This window comes from Salminus brasiliensis, chromosome 14, assembly GCF_030463535.1.
Source record: "Salminus brasiliensis chromosome 14, fSalBra1.hap2, whole genome shotgun sequence".
Lineage (NCBI taxonomy): Eukaryota > Metazoa > Chordata > Actinopteri > Characiformes > Bryconidae > Salminus > Salminus brasiliensis.
This window is the reverse complement of record NC_132891.1, coordinates 29,387,039-29,411,951: the sequence shown is the minus strand read 5'-3', so window position 1 is coordinate 29,411,951 and position 24,913 is coordinate 29,387,039. Positions and strand designations below refer to the sequence as shown.

At 42.6% G+C, this 24,913-nt stretch overlaps 1 protein-coding gene across 4 annotated transcripts in view; it reads left to right on the top strand.

Annotated features, from left to right (window-relative positions):
* Positions 1–24,913, top strand: part of lrp1ab (low density lipoprotein receptor-related protein 1Ab) — a 163,312-nt gene that overhangs the window by 96,722 nt on the left and 41,677 nt on the right. For all 4 annotated transcript variants that reach the window (XM_072656430.1, XM_072656427.1, XM_072656428.1 and 1 more), the window contains exons 21-41: positions 3,633–3,815; positions 4,174–4,371; positions 5,102–5,347; positions 6,861–7,058; positions 10,708–10,912; positions 12,060–12,224; positions 12,302–12,546; positions 15,531–15,662; positions 16,449–16,676; positions 17,707–17,881; positions 19,647–19,741; positions 19,888–20,037; positions 21,008–21,148; positions 21,303–21,428; positions 21,541–21,672; positions 21,820–21,954; positions 23,026–23,155; positions 23,411–23,537; positions 23,757–23,908; positions 24,009–24,133; positions 24,323–24,697. In XM_072656430.1, the coding sequence (XP_072512531.1) occupies positions 3,633–3,815; positions 4,174–4,371; positions 5,102–5,347; positions 6,861–7,058; positions 10,708–10,912; positions 12,060–12,224; positions 12,302–12,546; positions 15,531–15,662; positions 16,449–16,676; positions 17,707–17,881; positions 19,647–19,741; positions 19,888–20,037; positions 21,008–21,148; positions 21,303–21,428; positions 21,541–21,672; positions 21,820–21,954; positions 23,026–23,155; positions 23,411–23,537; positions 23,757–23,908; positions 24,009–24,133; positions 24,323–24,697 (3,663 nt within the window). The remainder of the gene's footprint in view (positions 1–3,632; positions 3,816–4,173; positions 4,372–5,101; positions 5,348–6,860; positions 7,059–10,707; positions 10,913–12,059; positions 12,225–12,301; positions 12,547–15,530; positions 15,663–16,448; positions 16,677–17,706; positions 17,882–19,646; positions 19,742–19,887; positions 20,038–21,007; positions 21,149–21,302; positions 21,429–21,540; positions 21,673–21,819; positions 21,955–23,025; positions 23,156–23,410; positions 23,538–23,756; positions 23,909–24,008; positions 24,134–24,322; positions 24,698–24,913) is intronic.

Sequence of the window (24,913 nt, the reverse complement as noted above, 5' to 3'; positions counted from 1 at the left end):
TTGTTAAAAAAAAAAAAAAGAGAAAAGAAAAAGCTTGTGGTGCCCCCCCCCCCCCCCCCCCCTCTTCAAAAAGAAAAGAAGTTAAAGTATGTCAAATTATTGTCTGAGAGGAAGACTGAAGGTCCAGCATTAAGGACAGCTGTGAAATCTGCTGTCTAAGGGGATTACGCAAGAACAGATGTGCAGAGCGTTTGACGTAGGCTCTCACACAGACACACTTGTATATTCGCGAAGTTCTTCCCCACACTCTTTTGGCTGTCCTCTCTGGCCACAATTTTAGAGTGAGTTGCTTCATGGTTGGCCCCTCTCTTGGCCCATTGTGGTGTTGGAGAAGAGTGTATCGTAAAGTACTGTGTGGAGACGAGTGTGTTGTGTAGTTTTAGGAATGTGCACTAAATTTGGAGAGACCTGGTTTGTCAGCATATTTTTAATGAAAGATGGTTTGTGGGATAGTGAAGATAATAACTTATAAACAGTTGGAGCACTCATTTACTTCATTTCCAGTCGAAAAGCACAGCCCAGTCAACCCATCAGGAGATGCTCCTGTGGAGATTAGATCAAAGGTAATCCACTTGCTTATTTACATGGAAGAGAAAAGGCAAAGAGAAAAAGTATTCAGAGTTCAAAAACTAATTTAAAGAGACCGACAAAATGGGACCCCTAACAACCGTGCAAGACCTGGTTGACCCCCAAAACTGCTCTGGCAGCCAAACAGCACTAAATGCTTTTATCTTCGAGAAGGGGGCGGGGGGGGGCTAGCTTCACTCTCGCCTCAGCTCCGAACAAATCTACAGATGTTTCTCTGTCCGTCCTTCCACTGTGAGAAGATGACACATCACTGGGGGTCTGAAAGGATGTGGAGCTGTTGAAGCTAATCTTACAAAGAAAAGAAAAGCAAACCAAAATAAAAGTGCTGAAGCTGCTGATGGTCTGAGAACAATGGGTTGACCACCCCAGAGTCCACACCCAAAAATGAACTTTGGAGTTGTGGAAAAATCGGCCTGCAGATTCCTGCTGAAAAGAGGGGAGGCTAGATAAAGGTAAAGGGAGGACACATTAACCACTGAAGCATGTGCTATTCAATTTATTTGTTGAGACTTTGGGGTAATATTGTGTTAAATAAACATTTCTAGTAGATACGCAATCCTTTATAACGGCTACTGAATCATTTCTAGTAGATACGCAATCCTTTATTACGGCTACTGAATCATTTCTAGTAGATGCGCAATCCTTTATAACGGCTACTGAATCATTTGTAGTAGATGCGCAATACGTTATAACGGCTACTGAATAATTTCTAGTAGATGCGCAATCCGTTATTACGGCTACTGAATCGTTTCTAGTAGGTGCGCAATCCTTTATTACGGCTACTGAATCATTTCTAGTAGATACGCAATCCTTTATAACGGCTACTGAATCATTTCTAGTAGATACGCAATCCGTTATAATGGCTACTGAATCATTTCTAGTAGATACGCAATCCTTTATTATGGCTACTGAATCATATCTAGTAGTAGATACGCAATCCTTTATTACGGCTACTGAACCATTTCTAGTAGATACGCAATCCTTTATTACGGTTACTGAATCATATCTAGTAGATACGCAATCCTTTATTACGGCTACTGAATCATTTCTAGTAGATATGCAATCCTTTATTACGGCTACTGAATCATTCTTCTTCTAGTAGATACGCAATCCTTTATTACGGCTACTGAATCATTTCTAGTAGATGCGCAATCCTTTATTACGGCTACTGAATCATTTCTAGTAGATGCGCAATCCTTTATAACGGCTACTGAATCATTTCTAGTAGATACGCAATCCGTTATAACGGCTACTGAATAATTTCTAGTAGATACGCAATCCTTTATAACGGCTACTGAATCATTTCTAGTAGATACGCATCCTTTATAACGGCTACTGAATCATTTCTAGTAGATACGCAATCCTTTATAACGGCTACTGAATAATTTCTAGTAGATACGCGATCCTTTATTACGGCTACATTTTCAGCAGTTCCTGGATAATTCAGAGTAGATACTGGATCGCTTATAGTAGGTACTGAATCATGTAAATATGCACTCTTTCCATGTATTCTACCTCATTCAAAATGCAGGCCAGTTTCAAAAACGCATAACTTCAGTGTGAATGGGCGAGGCTTAAGTGCTGAATGCTGAATAGGCAAATTTGTAGATGCTTTGGTTTTAGTGACATCACAAAAACACAGAATTCAGGACTGGTAGTAGTTGTTCATTCGTTTCGATATAAGTAAACTTCAACAAGCTTTACGCATCGTATTGGACTGCATGACCCACTGCATTTTATTTCCAAAGAAGAGGCCAGTTTGTTTTCCATATGGTCTTTTGAAGGTCGGTCGACTGAGCTGTTCCATTTCATCACTTCTCCGTCCTTTCGGTTCATGTCGGGCTTAGTGTGCTTAAACTTTTGACTGGCAGTGTTCATGCAGCTACAGTACAGTACAGCCACAGCCAAAGCTTAATGAGCGCTGTCCTCTTTACAGTGAGCGTGTGAGAGTGTTTGAAAGTGCGTCAGCTTGCGTGAACGTGTGTGTGTGTGTGAGAGAGAGAGAGAGAGAGAGAGAGAGAGAGAGAGAGAGAGAGAGAGAGAGAGAGAGAGAGAGAGAGAGAGAGAGAGAGAGAGAGAGAGAGAGAGAGAGAGAGAGAGAGAGAGAGAGAGAGAGAGAGAGAGAGAGAGAGAGAGAGAGAGAGCCTGTAGGCCTGGCTTAGCCTCGTGTCTGGAAATCATTAGTCTCACTTCAGCGCCAGAGCCAGTTCTTACGAAGCCAAACTCCTGCCAAAGCCTGACTTTCGTGATGAGCTCTAGCCTCTCCACCCGCAGCCTAATAATGCCAGAGCCGGGCTCCCCGTCCCTGAGAACCGCCCGTGTCCTGACCCCTGTCCTGAGTCTTTTAATCTTAATTAATCTTAATCTTAAGTCCTGACCCAGTAGTTGCATTGCTGTAGCCTACAATGTGCACAGGTGTGTACTTTAAGTAACAACGTTTCCAGTTCATGTAAGATGAAATAATGCACCACTTACTTTTAGGAACCCATATCATAAAACATCGGGACATCCCTTTTGTTTAAATTGTTAATCCCCTGTTTAGCATTGTTTTTGATGAGTGCTCACTGTTCCTGTTCCAGTGATGCGTGCTCTGATCATTACTATTATCATAACTCATCACTGGCGTAACTCTACTCACCTTATGAAAACTGCTTCAGGTGAATGTCTGTTTACATTGTTTCTGTAAAAGTGGTGGAAATTGAGTGCATTGGAAGAAAATAAAAACCCTAATTGGACAGGGTTTTTAAGTGAAAACCGACCCATTAAAGTAAGCCTGTTCTGCCCCTGACTTTCGCCATGAGCATCAGGCTCTGTGCTGGCCGTGTGATGATGCCAGTGCCGGGCACACTGTCCGTGAGAACGTTTGTTTTGGACAGCCGGCTCGGTGATGACCACAGCTCACGCAGGCTACAGGCTGCCAGGCTGGCCTCATTAAGCCTGTTTATTAAATGTGTGTGTGTGTGTGTGTGTGTGTGTGTGTGTGTGTGTGTGTGTGTGTGTGTGTGTATATGCATTGCATAACTCTCCCTGGTGTTTTCCTGTAGCCACACGTCCCCCTGGAGGCTGCCACACTGATGAGTTCCAGTGCCGGATGGATGGCCTGTGCATCCCGATGCGCTGGCGGTGCGATGGCGATACGGACTGCATGGACCTGAGTGACGAGAAGCACTGCGAGGGCGTCACGCACATGTGCGACCCCGCTGTCAAGTTTACCTGCAGGGACTCAGGTTGGTCAGCCCGACTGAAGTAATGAGGCCAAAACCAGGCCGGCCTGTTTCTAGTCCTGTACGTCTAACCAGGATTTAAAGGAGCAGATCCAATGAAAATCTGATCTACATAGTTTTTCCTTGATCCTAAATGTAGTTCATGAGATCAGTTAAAACGTGCATGTGTGCACTGATATAGGCTTTTTGATAACAACACTAATTGGTGGGGTTTAAGCCTAGAGAGGGTTGCAAAGCTTGCTTGAAGAAATTAGACTCTGCTCATGTTAGTAGTGTGAAGTCCAAGGCACGGTCATGCTGTCCTTAGGTCTTGGCAGTGCCCTGAATGTATCAGTCACACCATCTCTCTCTCTCCCTCCAGCTCGGTGTATCAGTAAGGCCTGGGTGTGTGATGGAGACAGCGACTGTGAGGACAACTCCGATGAGGATAATTGCGAGGCACTGATGTGTAAGCTCTCGCACCACGTGTGCGCCAGTAACAGCTCCATCTGCCTGCCTGCTGAAAAGCTCTGCGATGGCAAGGACGACTGTCCTGACGGCTCAGACGAGAAGCTCTGTGGTGAGCGTGCATGTGTATAGATCATCCATCACACGTTCTTAAGTGCTGGCCCCATCATCAGGATATCATCAATTCAATCAGCATATACAAGCATGAGTCTTAAGTAGTGGGTGGGAATTAGAAATGACAAAATTTGAGGGCCAAATTAGGATTCGACAGTTTTAAAAATTCCTAATATTTGCCATTCAAACCAACTGCCATTAAACCCCTTCTGCTTTAATGGCAGTCTGTGCTCAAGCTGGCATGGACTGCTTGAGTTCACCATTAACATAATCTAGGTCTCTTATATGCTTAAATGATAATATCATAATTTTTTTTTGCACTACAGTTTCTATATTCTAGGTTTAAATGAAATGACTATATATATATATATATATATATATATATATATATATATATATATATATATATATATATATATATATATAGGAGAAGGAAGTCCATCTCAGATCTCAGATGGCCATTGAAAATATTCGTTTTCTTAAATCAACACAGATCACAATTATACATACAGCACAACCAATTTATGGCTCAATGTCCTTTAGTACTAAATGTCCTTTTGACCACCCTTCCTGGCAGAATTGGTGGAGTTCAGTTAATTTTGTTGGTCCTCCTTCTTTGTTTCATCCACTGTAAGCAGCATACCAGTTCAGAAAGAAACCCAGAGCGTGTTGCTTCCACCACCTTTCTAATTCATTTCCTCTTTCACTCTTCCTCACCAACACTGCAGACCTGTGCTCAGTAGAGAATGGAGGCTGCAGCCATAACTGCTCGATCGCCCCGGGCGAGGGCATCCTGTGCTCTTGCCCGCCAGGCATGGAACTGGACTCCGACAACAAGACCTGCCAGATCCAGAGCTTCTGCGCCAAGCACCTCAAGTGCAGCCAGCGGTGCATCCAGGAGAAGGCCACTGTCAAGTGCGCATGCTACGAGGGCTGGGCCCTAGAACCTGACAACGAGAGCTGCAAAAGCACCGGTGAGTGAGAGTTGTTAGTAATTTATGTTGCTTTATATACAGTAATGACTTGCTGTGTAATTAATACAAATAAATGGTAAAACACTAAATATTTTAGATGTTTTTTTTCTCTCAATTAAGCTTTTGTGGGTGTTTTAGGGCACAGTTCTGAATTCTGAATTTGTTCTTGCCCAAAAAAAGGTGGAAAGGTGCATGAGACTGAATTGTTGATCATTTTTATACACTTATTTTCAGTCAGATTGGTTTCATGGCATTGACAGCAGCAATTCCAAATGTTTGACTGGAGCTTTGTAATACAGCTACAGTTCTGTTCTGAAGTGGCTGTGGGTGAGAGGTTTATTTAGAGCACACTGGGGCAGGTTTATTAAGGTTAAAACTATTTCAGGTGAAAAAGTGACGGTCATGTTTTATTAATTGGTGCGGTGCCTCTTTATCACCCGTAATAAGATCAAAGGGTTGGTTGCTGCGTTGGTTCCTTGCTTTTGGCCTCATTTCTATATGCATTTAAAGGAGCTTCATTCTCAAAGAGCAAAATGCTGGGGGCACATTGTGATGAAGCACCTCCTGGATTTATTGAGGCGGATAGTAAATACTAACTGTGCACTGGCCGTTTAATGGCTGTGAAAAGCTTGTCTTATTTTCAATGCCAATATGGCTTCTATTGAAGGTTTTCACCCAGCAAGCAAAGAACGTTATAGGAACGTCCAGCACTGTTTTTAAAATGTTCCAGGAATGCTAGCCTGTGATGTTGTTTTTTTTTTATCTGTAAAAGCCTGTATTTAAATAAGAATAAATTAATAAGTGTGTTAGTAAAATGAATTAAGTTCACAGTGATTTTGTAAATATTGCAGATTTAGTCAGAATTGTTCCAGTCCAAGTTGATGTCAAGAAAAAGAAAAAATGATCATTCTTATATAGGCTGAATTAAATGTGCTTAACTATGAAATACATGAAACTAGACCAATTTAACTGACATATACACACAACAGAAACACATAGCACAAGTAAACTAGTTTGTTAGGATCTAGTCCATGTAATATGATTAAGCGTTTTGTTGGCAATAATTCTGTGCTTTTGAATCAAAAGGGAAAGATTTTCAGTCATGTGATGCTTACTGATCAATTTAAACTTTAAACTCATTCCAAACTAAATCTCAGATATTTGACTTTGGTCAAAAATAGCAGTTTAAATAATCATGTCCTTCCACAAATAATTTTTTTTTCTATTCATTAATTTGATTGGAAGACAAAGTCTTGAAAATAAGTCTATTTTCTTTAGATTTTGACCTAAAGAGAGAAAGCTAATTTTCTACTCCCCCCTTTCAAATGCATTGTGATCAAACTGGTCGGATGTTAAATTTTTGGTGTGAGTGTTAATTTACATGGAAGTACATAGTAGTGGATAACCTGTTAATTTGTTCATAGTTAATAATGTCAGTATGTATCGTCAGTAAAATCTGCGCATTACTATTCATTTAATCTCTGCGGTGTGGTGTCTTCTCTCCTTGATCTAGATCCATTCAAACCCTTCATAATCTTCTCCAACCGACATGAGATCCGACGGATTGACCTGTATAAAGGAGAGTTTAGCGTTCTGGTGCCCAGCCTCAGGAACACCATCGCCCTGGACTTCCACCTCAACCAGAGCTCCCTCTATTGGACAGATGTGGTGGAGGACAAGATCTACCGTGGGAAACTTTCGGAAAACGGAGGTGAGAGACGTCACTGAAAAAGTTCAAGGGCTTAAAGGTTATGGAAGTAAGGAGAAAAAGGAGGACGGTTTGCCAGTTCAGATCCTGCAGTAAAACTTCATCACTAGCTATGCATATTGTAACAGTGTTCGATAAAGAAAACAACAGTTTTAATGGATCAGGTATCGTCTTTTAAAGCCTGGTCCAACCCTTTTCTGTTTTTTGTGTCTGTGGGTTTTTTTTGTTAAAGCCTTCTGGAATGCTCTAGGTGCCATTAACAGACAAGCTTCTCCGCTCCTGCCTGCTGCAGCGAGGAGTGATGTGTGGTGATGTTACCAGTTAGCAGCCGAAAAGGCTGAAGTTGTCATTTAACTGGAACGTTCCGTTCCACCTTAAATGATCTAGCAGTTACGTCCAACTGTTAAAATGCACACAATGTAACTGCTGCACTATTTAAGGTGGATCAGAGAGTTCCCTTCTAACTGGTAACGTCACTGTACTTATCAGTTCAAATACAGCTTATTAGTTTTGTTTAGTGAAATAAGGTCACACAGAATGTTTAGGGTAGCTTTTGAAAAAGACTGACCGGCAAGGTGGAACGTCAAGTTCGGGCAAGACTTCAGTTTAGCTTAGCTTGGCTCAGAGCCTGGTTGTAAACGTGACACAGCAACAACAGACAGGACACAGAACAGCAGTTAAAAGCTGGTCTTGGACCTGACATCCCGTATCATAATTCCCTCTAAACATCACAGTCGTCATCATCTAGTTTGCTGATGACTCGACAATTGTGGCACTCAACAACAACAGCCAATGAGCCTACAGGGCTGCTTTGGGAACTGCTCAGTCCCAGACAGGAAAGCACTGCAACGAGTAGTGATAACTGCTCATTACTGAGTCAAGTTTCCCTGCCATCAAGGATATCTACGCTGAGCAGTATATAAGGAAAAGCCGGCAGCATCAGGGAGGATCTCTCTCAGCCTTCACATGGACTGTTAACACACCTCCTGTCTGGATGCATGCATTTATGCCAGGTCCTCCAGACTAATGAACAGTTTCTTCTCCCAGGCAGCCAGACTGCTGAACAGATCCGTCTGTTGAGCCTCACTGAAATTCAGTCTCTACTACCTCGTCCCTGTTCCTTGCTGTCATCTATTGCACAAGAAGATCCTGTTTTGGTCCCATGATTCCTTTTAAAGGCTTGATGCAACGTAAAGGTTCTTCAGACTCGTACTGCTTTTGCGGAAATGGTTCTTAATGGAACCAACCAACTGCTGACTGAGTCAAATGTTTCTATTAATATCTTTGTAATAGTGCAGCTCAGAAATACGGTTCGAACAATTCCTGAATTCGTAGAGCCCACTCTCATCTCATCTCGAGACCGTCCATGACTCATTCCTGGAGTTACGAGGCAATGAAGAAGGGTTGAGAAACTCTCTGTCTAACTGGTAAATTCATGCGTCCATCTATGGTTTTGCATAAAAACTGACCAATGGACACTCAATCTTCTGCCTCTTAGCATTTATAAGCTATTTTATTCATATGTTACACTGTTTTTGTGAAGTTAAGACTCTGGTAAACCCATTTCAAGCACCAAAACAATTCGTCCACATGAGGTATAGGAAAAATATGGAATTTCTAAAACTCAAGCTTGAAACTCTTAAACCTAAAATTTTCAGATTTAGGGTCAGAGTATCTCTTCACACTGTGCTCAAGGTGACATGGGGTCTCCTTATAGAGAGAGCTGAGATTGTTCTGAACATTATGATATAAAACATGTGGGTATTATCTTACATGCATGAGCTTTTAAAGGCAGAAAAATCAAGGAAACGCTCTCATGACTCCTGAGACTTTATGGTATTGCTCAAGAAACCCTTTTTAGCATGTTTGTTTTGTAAGAATGTACTCAACATTAAATCCATTTAAACATAAATTAAACTAATTCAGCCTGTGTATTGAGTCATGCAGTTGGTTAGTGGCTCAGAAACTAAATATAAGCTTCATATCTTCATATTAGTCATGCCTGGTTGAGGGAGCAGTTGTCTCTTCCATATCTTTATGTGAAAAACATAATTGAAGGACTGATTGTGAAATCTGTGGCTTCATCCAACCTTCGCCTTGGTTGCGGTTGACACTCTGAAGTGGGTAATAGCTTGAGGAGGTTAAAGATTAGGATTAAGAATCGAGTTGATTAATTTAGCTGAAGGCTTTTGGGCTGTTCTGAATAAGCATGCCTTTGATGTACAGGTTGTTTTTCCAGTGTGTAGGTATACTGCGCGCTGCTCTTCGGCATACCAGACTGTTACCTAAATCATTAGTGGTTTTCTTTTGACCACAAAACCTCGGCTGGCCCGCTTCCATTGTGTACTGTGCATGTCTGTATTTGCTTGGTTGTGTTTTCATGTTGCTGAGAAGAACATTTACAGACCTTTGGTCTTTGCGTGACTGCAAACAGTCATAGTCAAGGGTCAGATGCATAGCCCCTCCAAAACCGAAACTCCCGTTACACCCCTTACCCACCCCTTTTCAATCCCACACTCCCACTCTGACCGATAGAGATACAGTTTCCAACTCTGATTTCAAATCCCTGCTCTTTCCTCCTGCAACTAAGTGGAAACACAGCCGGCCAGGCTGCCAGCAGCGAGACAAAGCGGCAAAACAAAAGAGCTTTTTTGCTCAGCTCTCCCTCTCTTCGAGTGCAGAGGCCAGGCTGTCTCCAACCCAACAACACTGAGGCATAGGCCTCTAATTACTGCTGTGTGTGTGTGTGTGTGTGTGTGTGTGTGTGTGTGTGTGTGTGTGTGTGTGTGTGTGTGTGTGTGTGTGTGTGTGTGTGTGTGTGTACAACTGGACCTCTCAATGCCTGCCCGTGTCTGGAGATCCACTGTGCGAGACAGAGATGGCATAAGACAGGAGATGTTCTTTAGGAGTTGTTTTTGTCGGCCTGCATATGTTGCTGTTGTTGTGGCAGGCAAGACTGTTTCTGTTGTACAGTGGAGGACAGTTCAGGAGACACGTAAAGGATTCTCGCTGTCGAGGCTCGCTGCGCTGTAGCTGTTTACCTGCCACGCTAAATGAGGTCACGCATTCAAATCGTTCAGTCATACCTAACAAGCCTCGGTAGACTTGTGTACCATTTCTCATTTTTCCCTGCAAATGTGTGTTAGCTTATCAGTATTGCTGGGATGCCTCGTGTGCTCATCTCTCTTCAGTTCTTCGATTGGGTAAAGGTCGGGACTCGACCACAGGACCTGACTATTCCAGAACACACTGCTCACTTTTTCAACCATTTTTTAGTTTACTTACTTAATTTTTTTTACATTTGGATCATTCTTGTTGCGTTACTCAATGCTTCAGAAAAGCAGCCCCAAACCATGATGCTCCCTCCACCATGTTTCACAGTTTTTGCAGCTTCCTTCGTGGTGTCCTTGGACAAAAACACATTTTCTGTACAGTGTTTTTCTAATAGTGGACACAAACAAAGGTTTTTACAGTTATTAACCTTGGGTTATTATTGTTGTGTTCTTGAAGCGGTCTTAACAGGACGCCTGAAGTACTGTCCTGAACAGTCTGTTTAACAATGGATTGATGTACACCCAGTGACCACTTTATGTGCATTTATTTAATGGGCTAGGAACTTAGTAGCTTAACTGCTCCTTCATGTTTTGTCCAGCTCTGACCAGTTTTGAAGTGGTTATCCAGTACGGCCTGGCCACTCCAGAGGGCTTGGCAGTGGACTGGATTGCAGGAAACATCTACTGGGTGGAGAGTAACCTGGATCAGATCGAGGTGGCCAAACTGGACGGCACCATGCGCACCACGCTGCTGGCTGGAGAAGTGGAGCACCCAAGAGCCATCGCCCTCGACCCTAGAGATGGGTGAGACAAAACACACACTTTTAGTTGTTTATTTATTTTAAGGGCATAGGGTTGGTGATTTTAGACAAATGTGCAAACAGTATGCATGCTGTTTCAGCAACTGACATCATAGTAGCGTACAAATCACACTAAGAGGTTCTAATGTGAATACCTAGTGTTAATATTAATGTCTGTGAGGTTATTTGGCTGATAACAAATGTAATTAGTAGTGATGTCCTGATCCTGCTTTTTGCCACCAATTCAATCCAGGAACAGTCTTATGCATTTTTGTGTTATACCGCCATGTAATATGGGTAAAATGTGCTGTTTGTTAACACGGACATAAAAACCTCTACTACACATCTACAATGTGAGACTCTAAACTGATATATTTTGTTTGTAGCCATTTAAAATAACCCTTTAATAATTTGTTATCCTATAATACAGTCTGACCTCCCTGATCATTCAGCTGTGATCAGCCTCCTTTAAAACACTGCAGTGAAATCACTTCATTTTTGAATCTGAACTGATACCTTTTGTTTGTTGTCGCCTACTGATATGAAATAACTATTTAGTAGTGCTGTGAATTCTGTAGATGCTGTTTAACACTAGTTTAAAACCAGAAAAGCCAAGCAAAACTGCGTCCAGTAAAATGGAACTTTTTTGTGACCGTTTTGTTTACCAGCAATAATTAATGGCAGTAATTCATGGGAAGTGAAAGACATGGCACTGGTATATATCCCACATGGTTTGGGGGGCATGCCAAACACAGCATGCTCACATTTGCCATCTGATTACGTTTGGCTATGTCTCTTCAAACCTAGTCAAAACATTACAACGGCCAATGTTTTTCATATTCCACTGAATAAATAAATAAATAAATAAATAAAATCTGCTAACATCATCATCTGCTTATGGCATCTACAGGACACCAGTGGGCGCTGTGGTAAACGGCTGCATAGCAGTAAAAACAAAGGATTGGATCTTGTTCGGGCTTTCTGTTCAGGTTTATTACTGGATTAAGGCTATGAAGGATCTGGCAATATGATGCATATTACAATACAGGGGTTACGATATTTAATATTTTAGGAAAACTGTCATAGTATATGATGGTATTGAGTGAGGATGCATTTTCAGTCTGCATTTTTGTCGTCATTTTTATTTGCAGCATCTTGTTCTGGACGGACTGGGATGCCAGTTCCCCCAGGATAGAAGCCGCCTCCATGAGCGGCAATGGCCGTCGCACCATCCACAGAGAAACTGGCAGCGGAGGCTGGCCCAACGGCCTCACCGTCGACTACCTCGAGCGGCGTATTCTGTGGATCGATGCCAGGTACACACTCAAAGATCAGTCACATACATTGAGCTTCCCAAACCTACCTGATTTGCTAACAAGCAATGTGTCTCTAGGTCTGACGCCATCTACTCCGCTGCCTACGATGGTTCAGGCCTGATTGAAGTTTTGCGTGGGCACGAGTACCTGTCCCACCCCTTTGCAGTCACCATGTACGGAGGGGAGGTTTACTGGACAGACTGGCGCACCAACACGCTGGCCAAGGCCAACAAGTGGACAGGGCACAACGTGACTGTGGTGCAGAGGACCAATACCCAGCCATTTGACCTGCAGGTCTACCACCCATCCAGACAGCCTCAAGGTCAGCACACACACTAATAGCTGAGCTCGTCACTGAGGTTAAGCAATTACACATATGCATTTCCCGTAGGCAAGTCCTGCGCTCGCGGTCTATATATGAAAATTAAGCAGCAATTTGGAATGTATTGTTTTGGGGAGTCATATTCAAAAGTTTGGACACTGTTCAGGTGGCGTTAATGTTTGTGGCGTTTGGCGTTTGAATCATGTTTCACAGACAGGTTAATGTCGTTTTTGTAGTCTTGCTAAAGGACTTTTATTGGTGGGAATTAAACCCTAGTCAGCCAAAGGGTGGGCAATTTTGTCACCCGTGATGCAATACCAAACAAAATAATTACATGTTTATTTTGTTAGGAAACAATAAGTTCGAAAATAAATTTTAGAACACTTTCTATTTTTTACAGTTTAAAAATGAATAGAATAGCAAAGCGTTCATATGTTAACATGTTCAGATATTGATGCTGTGTTGCAAAAACCCTTAACAACATTTAATGATAAATGAACCAATAGAAATGGTCCAAAAGTATTTGGAATAAAATCCTTCTATTGAAAGTTAAAAAATTGGGCCGTTTTTACTTTTTATTTTTTTCTTCTAGAAAAAATGCCCGTAAATCATGGATCTCCTAACAATAGCACTTAAAATAGAAACACTTTAAAAGCACACAAATAATATGAGCATTTATTTCTTTTATTTTTCAGACATGTGTTTGCCTCTCTGTCTTGGTTTCCATGTTTACGATGTAATAAACAATAATTCCTTACAATAATGCCAGTAAAGTTGGGGAGGGTAATGTGATGTTCAAATATGCACATTAACACAGTGTGTCTTAAGTTGTTATAATAACACACATTGTGATTTGTTCAGTTGATCTTTTTAGCAATTTAACGGTTAAGAGACATTAATTATTGATGTTTAAAACATTTTTATAATTGAAATCATTAGGATTTTGGTGCATCATACTCAATATATGCATTAATTAAGCTATGTATTTTGTAATTAAGGATTTATAACATGAGTTTATAATCTGTGGACAAAAGTTCCCCTATTTGAAGAATCATAAAATACAAAACAAATGTAGCCTAGGGCTTTTATAGTCTACCTTCAGATTTGGTTTGACTCATTTAGGATATGAATCAACCACAAAGTATCTCATGGATATCATCCAGTCAAAGCATTGAAATGACTAGTCTCAAGAACCAAGTCATAGATCATTTAGATAAAACTTTAAATGTAAACATTTCACACACAGACTCTGTTATTCCTTAGTTTTAATGTCTTCTGTACAACATTCCTCATAGACTCTGTCTGCCCTCTCTGTCTTTGACATACACATGCAGTCGCACATACATACTCTCCCACGTGCAGACTCTCCTCCAGGCAAAGTTGACCTTTTCTTTGCTTCGTGAGCCAGGCCTGTCCAAAACATGTCTGTGGTATTTTTCTCACAGTCAGATAGTATCTGTCAGTCTGGATGATTGTTCCGGAGTGAGGTCGGGGTGTGTGGGTGAAGAAGTGACAAAATATGGCTTATAAAGACAGCTATAAGTAAAGACTTGATGGGGGGAAAAAAAAACAATATTCTGAAGAAAACTGATTTAACTGGGATCAGAGTTCAGATAATGGGGCTCCTGAGTAGCGTAGACGTCTAAGTGCTGGCTCTATTATTGAGAGATCACTGGTTTGATCCCTGGTGTTGCCACAGCAATTTGCACAGTTGTGGGTGGGGAAGCTCTAGAGGACATGATTGACCTCACTTTCTCTGGACTGGTAGGGTGGCCTCCCACCCTCGTCCCTATTAGTGCAGTGCTAGCCAGCCCCGGTGTCTAGCTAAAATAACATAAATGGAGGTTAGCTTCAGCAGCAGAGTTTTTAACAATTATAGTATTCCATTTCGTCTGATCGTTTTTACACCTATAGTTGGTTTGCTCTGGTCTGAATCCGTTAAGTTATAACCTTGCTAGAGCAGTTGCCCCTGAGTTTGGTTGGAGTTTGGATTTATTTTCCACACCAGGAAAAATTAAAGCGCACTTTAACGTCACAACAAACCATGTGAAAACATGCTCTCTGCTTATTGGTTGGGAGCGAGAAGGTAAATGCAGGAAGAAGGTCCTGTGTTCTGGACTAGTTCATATTTCTGTGTAATTCAACATGGCGCTTTGGCGGAGATTGCATTAGTTCATCGCTGTAGTGGCTAATTATCTGGGCAGTATGCCAGGTTAGCACCTGGCTGAGTATACCTGATAGTTGGGTAGGATCAAGGTCAGATCACTTTTTCACCACAAACTAAATGCTCAAGAGTTTGTTTAAGGCACCGGACCGAGACCACCTCCTTTTACAGGTCTCGGTGCGATTGTCTCTGTCCCTCATCCCAGTTTGATTACTGTGTTCACACCTGCGATTTAATTGGATTTAAAAGGTGCAGGTGTGAAAACGCCATAATTCTATCTATGCATTTACACTAGCAGGCGATGGTGTGACAAGCGACCAGTCATTTCCTATGGGGGTATGCAATTAGTAGCCACGGTCAATGTCCGAGGTCCCCTTTTGTTGCTCCCTGAACTGTGTGTTCCTACCAGCATTTCGTTCTCATTCTCAACAATGTGGGGCTAAACATGGAAGAGAGCCTCATGACTTCTTCGCTTTTCTTTTCCAATTTCATATGATGCATCTGTGCACATATACAGGAAAGAATACATACAGTAGCATTTGTTCTGGCTATTACATTTTCTTGTCATAAAAAAAAGAAGCTATACCTTCTACATGCCCACAAGCGATAACGCTAGCTGCCGCGAACACGCCCCCACCCACAAGAGACAAACTTGAGGGTGACATAAGTGTCATACTAGTGTGAACGCAGGGTAATCGTGAGCAGGCCTGTCAGGGTTTATTGATGCAGAATGTGTACTGTACTGATGTATGCCTGTTCGAGTCTGAGCACGTGCTTTGAGATTCATGCTCACATGTTTGTGTTGGTTCTCTCCCTTCAGCTCCGAACCCTTGTGCTGCTAATGGTGGAAAGGGCCCATGCTCTCATCTGTGCCTTATCAACTACAACCAGACGTTCTCCTGTGCCTGCCCACACCTCATGAAGCTGCAGGCAGACAAGCACACCTGCTATGGTAGCCAGCTTTTATTCTCTGTTTGCTTTTTTTTTTTTAAGGGGCGGGGTCTCGTACAATCTTTTCCTGAAAACTGATTTTTGGAAAAGTATCATTCACAGCATTGTTGTGCCAAGAATATGCAAAACGCCTTGACTATTGAATTTTACCCCCTTTTTTTTCCAACACATGTAAAGCCAGCCACCACCTCTTTTCAAACTGCTGCTAATGCAGCATCACTAGGTAGCCAGTGCACTCTGAGCAGATTACAGTCCGGGAGATAAACAGTGCGTACATACACCTTAAACTTAAGCTATATTTCTATAGCTATAATATAGCTCTATATTATAGCTCTATTTGCTCTTATTATCTTTCCTCTGTTCTGCTTTTCTCAGCTTTCTCTTCTCTCTTGCTCTCTTACTCACTCTCGCCATCTTGCCTTCCCCTTTCCTTTCCTTGCTCCCTCACTAACTCTTTCTCGGCTTTGCTCCCCCCCCCTCTTTTTCTCTCTGATCAGTATTGGAGGCAGGGCTGCTGCTCTGTTCAGTATTCTGAGAGTGTGTGTGCGCGCAGTGTTGGTCAGTAGCTCATTGTTTCTCTAAAGATCAGGAGACAGTATTACTGCTGTACTGTCTGTCCCCTCTCACTTATTTACACAGCCCAGCTCCAGCTCCATTCAGTGCTTTGAGTGTTCAGTATATGACATGTTGCGCCCTGTATGTCATCAAGGAGTAAAAATGTAACATCTAAATGTTCAAAAATGATTTACAACAGTTTCCCCTCTTCTGTTGTTTCCCTCCCACACAGAGTCTCGTCAGTTCCTGCTGTATGCTCGGCAGATTGAGATCAGAGGTGTGGACATCGATAATCCCTATTACAACTACATCATCTCCTTCACCGTACCAGTTATTGACAATGTAACTGCGGTGGATTACGATGCCCTGGAGCAGCGCATTTACTGGTCTGATGTACGGACTCAGATGATTAAGAGAGCTTTCATCAACGGAACGGGTGTGGAGACCGTGGTTTCCGCTGGTAAGAGTCTGCCTCGAGTTCTAACAGATATTGGGTTGACAGTAGTATAGGAGTATATCTTACTAACCTCAGTTAGGGCACAAAGCCGCAAGCTAAAACCAGGTCAGATCTAACATCAGCAACATAATATCGAGCTAGCTAACAGCTCGAGTAGGTAACATCTAGCTAACATCAATTAACTAACATTAGCTACACTAACAAAACCTTAGCTACAGTACACTGAATCTAACTGGATCTCGCGAACATCAACTAGAGGTCATACCTTATAGATAGCACTAGATAGGGAAGCGAACATCAGCTTCAGCTAGAGTAGTTAACATCTGGCTAACACCAACTAGAGTAGTAAAGTAGGTAACCTCTAGCTAACATCAGCAAGGGTCTGTATTATTAAGCTCACATCAGATAATGTAGCTAACATCAGCTAGAGTAGAGAACATCTGGCTCACATCATGCAGAGAAGATAACATCTAGCAAACATCAACAAGTCTAGTTGGCCTGGTTAGTGAAATAGACTTTTACACATCGTAATTCACAATCACTGTTTTGTCAAATCGGGGGGGAAATAAAAGCTAAAAATGTGGCATGGGCAAATATTATGGCACATTTTTTTATTGTTCAGTTTAATTATTTAATAGAATAGTACTCTAGAAAAAAATGATATTTTCTTTGTCTTTAAAGGAATTAAGGCATAGCACAAAACTAATATAAGAAAATGAGACTTTTCTTCTTTTTCTTTTGGCCTCTAATTAGCAGTGCAGGAACAAATGCTGTGATGAAGGCAGTGATTTCAATATTCAGATACTGGCACCCCAAGTGGCTGACAGACTACTTGAGTACCTATTTACATCCCTTCTTTAAGCACAAGCCTAGATTGCTCATCAGACTACATCGCTTTAGTGCAACACTAAAAAGCAAAGCTCAGCCATCAAAGGAGTCATGCCTAATCAACTATGGAAGGGCTAGTGGAAAAGACTGTCTTCCTTGATCTTGTTGGACAGTTGTAAATGTGCTCATTTGTTTCCAATTATAGACATCCCTAATGCCCAGGGACTGGCTGTGGACTGGGTGTCCAGGAACCTGTTCTGGACCAGCTACGATGCCAGCAAGAAGCAGATCAACGTGGCCCGCCTGGACGGATCCTTTAAGAACTCCGTCATCCACGGACTGGACAAACCCCACTGCCTGGTGGTCCATCCCATGCTTGGGTTAGTACCCCCACAAACGCCCACAGACTACAGAACTCTAATCCTAAGAACAACTCTAACTGTAACTACAACACACACCTTACACTAAAACCAAAAACCTAACCTTAACCTCTTAGTCTTTCTGAGTCCCTATTCTTGGATCCTAAGAGACTCTGGTCTCACACACACGCACACACACACACACACACACATACGCACTGCTTTTATCTCCTCCTGTTGTAATCTTGTTCTTTTAACTTGCCCTCTGTTCCCTCCTTTTTTGTTGAGCATGGCACTTAAAAGCAGCAGATGCCTGAACCATATGCCTCTGTGGTTTTCAGAGAAAGCTGGAATGAAGGAGGGAATTTGTGGGATGGTGTGTGTGTGTGGGGGGGGGGGGGGGATTGACGAGGGGACGAGACTTTGTTCCTAAAGAAAGAAAGAGACAGGAGCTGTAAAGTTTAGATAAACAAAAGAGGGAATGTTTCTACTGCTTAGGAGTTTTTGGGGGAAGGCTTAAATTACGCTCACAGTGTGGTCTTTGAGGTTAGAAAGTGTGGTGCCCCCCCCCCGATGAAGAGGCACAGTTGCCTTGGCCCTGACTCCAAAAGCAGCAGCCGCCATGCGACTGATGTGAAGCCAGTGTGCCGAGCCATGTCTGATTTTGGATGCAAAATGCTTCACAAGCGTCATGGCCTCGCTCATTGTCTAATTCGCTTGCTCGGATTTATGGCTTATGTACATAGATTCTTTCTGACTGTTGAAAGGCTGTAAATATTTTCTTAAATTACCTCCATAGCAGTTGTTGAACATTACTTCATATTTCCCATCCCTTTGTATGTTATCTTTTGACTTTATCCATGTGCTGTCCTTCAAGGCAGGAGGCGACACTGTTGAATGCTTTTAACAGTCATGCAAGATCAGGAAGACATGCTGTAGTTCATCATCTTTAACATGCTTAAACACCAGATTTCATTTTACTTGGCCAGCTGACACCAAAAACACTTAACAGGCCCATATCCTATATTTTTCTCATATTTGTTTCCAGAGGCTACCTATGATTTGTATGGTTTTATGCACCAACCAATAATGAATTTTATCCTGCACATTTGAGAATCATATGTAAATGATCTCTTCTTGTGGCTATTCTGTATTGTGCCTCATTCAAAAAGTGGCCTGAACTGACACACTTCCAATCATTGGGTGCGTGGAGCTTAACTGCTGTTGGCTGAATGTAAATGTATTTTTGGCTAACATCTAGCTGAAATCAGCTAAAGTCGATGACGCCTAGCTATCACCTTAAGCCAATGGCATCTAGCTATCACCGAATCGCTATGTCCACCTCGAGCCGATGGAGTCTAGCTATCACCGCCTCCAGCTGATGGCGTCTAGCTATGGCCATCTTTGCCTCTAATCTAGGACTTTTGTTGCTGATCCCAAAGTAGTGTCAGCAAGTGGAAATCATGTAGTGTGAACTTAGCATCAGCAGTTTGTCTTGTGTGGTTGCAGTAGCCTGACTTGGTATCCAGCAGACCTAACTCGCAAACCTGCGTTTAGGTCAGCTGGATGTACAAATAAACACAGACGGACCGCCAACTGCTGTTGTACGTTAACACATCCCGCTGTGTGATTGTTACACGTCTATTTTATAGGGATATTACCATAGGGCACATTTTCATGCACTCTATTTCTGTGCTATAAAAAATGTTTAAAATCAAGACACCATTGCATCTTATTGTATCAAGTAATTCTAATATAATTTGACATGGATCATCTTGTTTTCCAGAAAGCTCTATTGGACCGATGGTGACAACATCAGCATGGCTAACACAGACGGCAGCAACCGTACTTTACTCTTTACCAATCAGAAAAGTCCTGTGGGTGAGTAAGCACACAGTGGAGTATCTAAACTACTTTAGGCTCTGAGATGTATTCAATTGTAATGTATTGCTTGGCTGCAGTTTGGGTGTGGGTAATGGACAATGAAGTATTTGTGTATGTGACTGCTCTCTGCTGACCTCTGTCAGGGCTCTCCATTGACTTCCATGAGGAGAGGCTCTACTGGATTAGTTCAGGCAACAGCACCATAAGCCGCTGCATGCTGGACGGCACAGGCCTGGAGATCATAGAAGCAGTGAAGGGCAAGCTGACCAAGGCCACAGCACTAGCTGTTATGGGTGAGAAGTTCCAAAGCTCTCAGCTATTACTGTTATGCTCATAAGTGTTTTTTTTTTTTTTTTTTTTTTGTTTTTTTTACAAAACCCCACACTCATGGGTTCATACTCATGACCACTTTATTATAGGGCATGTAGTGTTGTTGGCACCTAGAAAACAAACTGTTAGTAAGCATGCCTGCTTTCAGGTAACATAACATCAGATAACCTTTAGCTAACATTGCCTGTAGTAGATAACATCTAGCTAACATTGCCTAGAGTAGATTTGAGCAGTGGTGGCTCAACGGTTAGAGCCCCGGGTTATCGATAACAGGGTTGTGGGTTCGATTCCCGGGCTCGGCAAGCTGCCACTGTTGGGCCCTTGAGCAAGGCCCTTTACCCTCTCTGCTCCCCGGGCGCTGGAGTTGGCTGCCCACCGCTCTGGGTGTGTGTGTGTACTCACTGCCCCTAACACATGTGTGTGTGTGAGTGTGTGTTCACTACCAGATGGGTTAAATGCGGAGGACACATTTCGTTGTACAGTCCACACTGTACAGTGACAAATACGTGCACCTTTACCTTTAAATACGTGCACCTTTACCTTTAAATACGTGCACTTTACCTTTAAATACGTGCACCTTTACCTTTAAATACGTGCACCTTTAAGATTTAAGATAACATTTAGCTAACATCTAGCTAACATTGCCTAGAGTAGATAACATTTAGCTAACATCTAGCTAACATTGCCTAGAGTAGATAACATTTAGCTAACATCTAGCTAGCATTGCCCAGAGTAGATAACATTTAGCCATCATTGCCCAGAGTAGATAACATCTTGCTAACCTCTAACTAACATCAGCCAGAGTGGATAACCTCTAGCTAACATTGCCTAGCTCATCTGTGAGCTCTTTGACCAGTTCTCAAACTGCCAGTTCTCATTGATGAAATATGATTAACAGCACTAATTGCTACGGTTTCCGTTGGATGTGCACAGGAAACAAGCTGTGGTGGGCGAATCAAGGCACAGACCAGGTGGGTACTTGTGACAAGGATGGCAGTAACTGGATGGTCCTGAGAAACAGCACTTCTCCCGTAATGCATATGAAGGTCTACAATGAGACCGTGCAACAGGGAGGTGAGTATTTTTGTGTGTGTGTGTCTGTGTGTCTGTGTGTCTGTGTGTCTGTGTGTCTGTGTGTCTGTCTGTCTGTCTGTCTGTCTGTCTCTGGATTTTCAAGTTCTACAATTGTTATTGCATTTAAACCATGAATGCATCTTGTTGTTTTAAGGAACCAACATGTGCACTAAGAATAACGGGGACTGCTCTCAGCTGTGCTTGCCCACCTCCCCCACCACCAGATCCTGCATGTGCACCGCAGGCTACAGCCTGAAGAGCGGCCAGCAGTCCTGCGAAGGTACAGCTTTTGCACTCATACAGTTTGACTCAGTTAGACTCCCGTGTCCTGCCGGCTAAATCCCCTGATCTTGTGTGTGCGTGTGTGCGTGTGTGCGTGTGTGCGTACACAGGTATGGGCTCCTTCCTGCTTTATTCAGTACATGAAGGCATCCGAGGAATCCCCCTTGACCCGTCCGACAAATCTGATGCCCTCGTGCCGGTGTCGGGCACCTCTCTGGCAGTGGGCATTGACTTTCATGCTGGTGAGTGTCCGTACTTGTAGGTTTCTTCTAAAGCAGTGTAGGTCTATGTTCTCGACTTAATTAATTTTAAAGTTGAATCAGTGAAAAGGTAAGATTGACTGTCCTGCTAGATTGCTGAGGCTTTTATTGTTGCTTTGTGATCCAAAGACAACGACACCATCTACTGGGTGGACATGGGTCTGAGCACCATCAGCCGAGCCAAAAGAGACCAAACCTGGAGAGAGGACGTGGTCACCAATGGAATTGGACGCGTTGAGGGCATTGCCGTCGACTGGATTGCAGGTTAGTGAGAGAACAGGCTGCACAAACTCACACAAGCAGAAGGAAGTAGAGGTTGGAAAATTCACCTGTGCATTGACATCCTGAAGATAAGGATGTACTATTTTTGATTTTAGAAGATTGGGGTAGTTGATTCTAATCAAAGACATATAAGGATTCATGATTCATGAACTCTCTTCTATAGAATTAATACGCAATCGGATCCTAGTTAGAGCTACTTTCTTTTCTCTGACACATTCTTTTTCTCTCTGTCATGTAAAAAAAAAAAAAAAACCTGGACACTCAATGAATACCCCTAGATATTCTCTGGGAAACTCTAGTCTTGCCCTAATTTTCTGGGTGTTAGTTATATATATCTATTTTAAATCATTTATTTTTGACAGAAGCGGTTTCCTCCTTGCACACAAACCTATGCAGTCTCTTCTCTAGCAACCTTTTTTTTTTAACAGCATGGGTTTTCTGACTTGTTTGTTCTCTTATAGCTGGTAGAAGCAGTACTCTTACATCAACTGTGGCCTGTAGGTCCCGGGATGACATTTTAGGATTGTTAGAGCCTTCTTTAAACACCTTGTGTACTCTGCTCTTGGGCCGAACTTGCTAGGAATGCCTGATCTGTCCATTTTGGCAGTTGTATTTAAACCCCACTTGTAAATGATTTAGCGGACAGTGGACAGGCTGAATTCTAATTGTTCCAAGATCTTTTTGAATCATTTCCCAGACTTGTTTGCATTCACATCTTCTTTCTAAAGGCCTTAAGAGAGCTCTTTGGATCTGGCTATGGTGATACCACTCACTTCAACAAATCAAGAGCAAACTAAACTTAATGTCTGAGGTTTAAATAAGACTGTTCTAATCATCTGCAGCTGATGTGCTGCACCTGATTCTAATTCTAGACGTTTTAGGAAGTAATACATGTACATGTACATTTAAAGTAATAAACTTTTTCCTTATGAGAAAAGTGCATTTCTATTAATATATATATATTTCAGATTTTTTTTGTTTAGACATTCATATTCTCAGGCTCACAGTCGGTGTTCACTGAACTTGTGTTTCTCTCTCTTACACCATTTACAGGAAACATCTATTGGACAGACCAGGGCTTTGACATGATTGAGGTGGCCAGGCTCAATGGCTCCTTCCGCTACGTGGTCATCTCTCATGGCTTGGACAAACCCCGTGCCATTGCAGTGCATCCAGAGAAAGGGTAAGAGAAAGAAAGTGTGTTTGTGACTGTGTGTGAAAAGTGTGTGTGTGTGTGTGTGTGTGCACGCGTTCAAAGGCTACTCAGTATCAGCAGCTAACAGATGAACAGTATTTGTGTTCTGCACTGAAGTATTATTAATGTGGAAATATTTGTACTGCCATAATGATCGCAATGGTTACACTGCTGACTGATAAAGATGTTTCAGGTGGTGGGGGCCAATGGAAAACGATTGAGTATGTGTTTGCACCGTCTTAGGTACCTGTTCTGGACAGAGTGGGGACAGTACCCACGTATTGAGAGGTCTCGACTTGACGGTTCCGAAAGAATAGTCCTGGTCAACGTTAGTATCAGCTGGCCCAATGGCATCTCCATTGACTATGAGGTTGGTACATGGCCACGTTTTAGCTGGCCCACGGACATGGAATACAATGAAAGTGTATTGCAGTGTTTTCAGTTTGTGTTCCCTAAAATGTTGACAGTTGATTCCGTTACAATACAGACAACATGCAGCATTACAACAAGACATTAATGCACAACCATGGTCTAACATGGTGACAGTTCCTGACGCTAATTGTTTTAATGGGCATATATGTTCGTTTAGGAGGGCCTACTGTACTGGTGTGACGCTCGAACAGACAAAATTGAGCGCATCAATCTGGAGACAGGAGGTAACCGGGAGTTGGTTCTGGCAGTTCATAACATGGATATGTTTGCTGTGTCCGTGTTCGAAAACTACATCTACTGGAGCGACAGGTGAACTCTTGTTTGATCTTTTGTAAAGATGTTCTGCTAAATTGTTAAACAGACACATAAATGCAAATTAAGTCTAATCTGATAATTCTGTGAATTGCAGAACCCATGCCAATGGCTCCATCAAAAGAGGCAATAAGAACAACGCTACCGACATGGTCTATCTAAGAACAGGCATTGGTGTGCAGCTCAAAGACATCAAAGTCTTCAACCGAGCTAGGCAGCAAGGTAGGTTCCCAACCCTGTTGCTGCAGTACTTCTGCCTCCTGCCTATTTTAGTTTTTTGTAAGCTGTTTTGCCAATTACCAAGCTCAAATGAGTTTAGGTGCAAGGCTTACGTGCAGTGAAGGCGTACTAGCATTTTGTTTGTAGAATTTCATCAATACAAGCCTTGACATGCTTCCTCTTGACTCACAGGCACCAACGTCTGTAAGGACAACAACGGTGGCTGTGAGCAGCTGTGTCTGTACCGCGGGAATGGCGCACGCACCTGCGCCTGTGCCCACGGCATGCTGGCTGATGACAGCCGCACCTGCCGCGACTACGAGGGCTACCTGCTGTATTCAGAACGCACCATCCTGAAGAGCATCCACCTGTCGGACGAAACCAACCTCAACGCGCCTATAAAGCCCTTCGAGGACCCCGATCACATGAAGAATGTCATCGCCCTCACATTCGACCACAGGGGTGGTGGCGGCAAAGGAGCTAACCGAATCTTCTATAGCGACATCCACTTCGGCAACATCCAGCAAATCACAGACGGCGGCTCGGGACGCAAGACGATCGTCGAGAGTAAGTGCACACAGCTGCTTTATTACAGGGGCATGTGTTGTCTGGTTGATAAAAGAGGATTAGGGCAATGTTTGACAATCTTGGGATTCCCCACTTTCTGTTTTCCACTCATCTGAACCAAGCAATCATAAGGAATACCTGCTATAGACATGTTCGAGAACTTGGGCTTTCTGGGGTGCACAAGATTTGGATTAGGAACTGCTGGTTTAGGGCAGG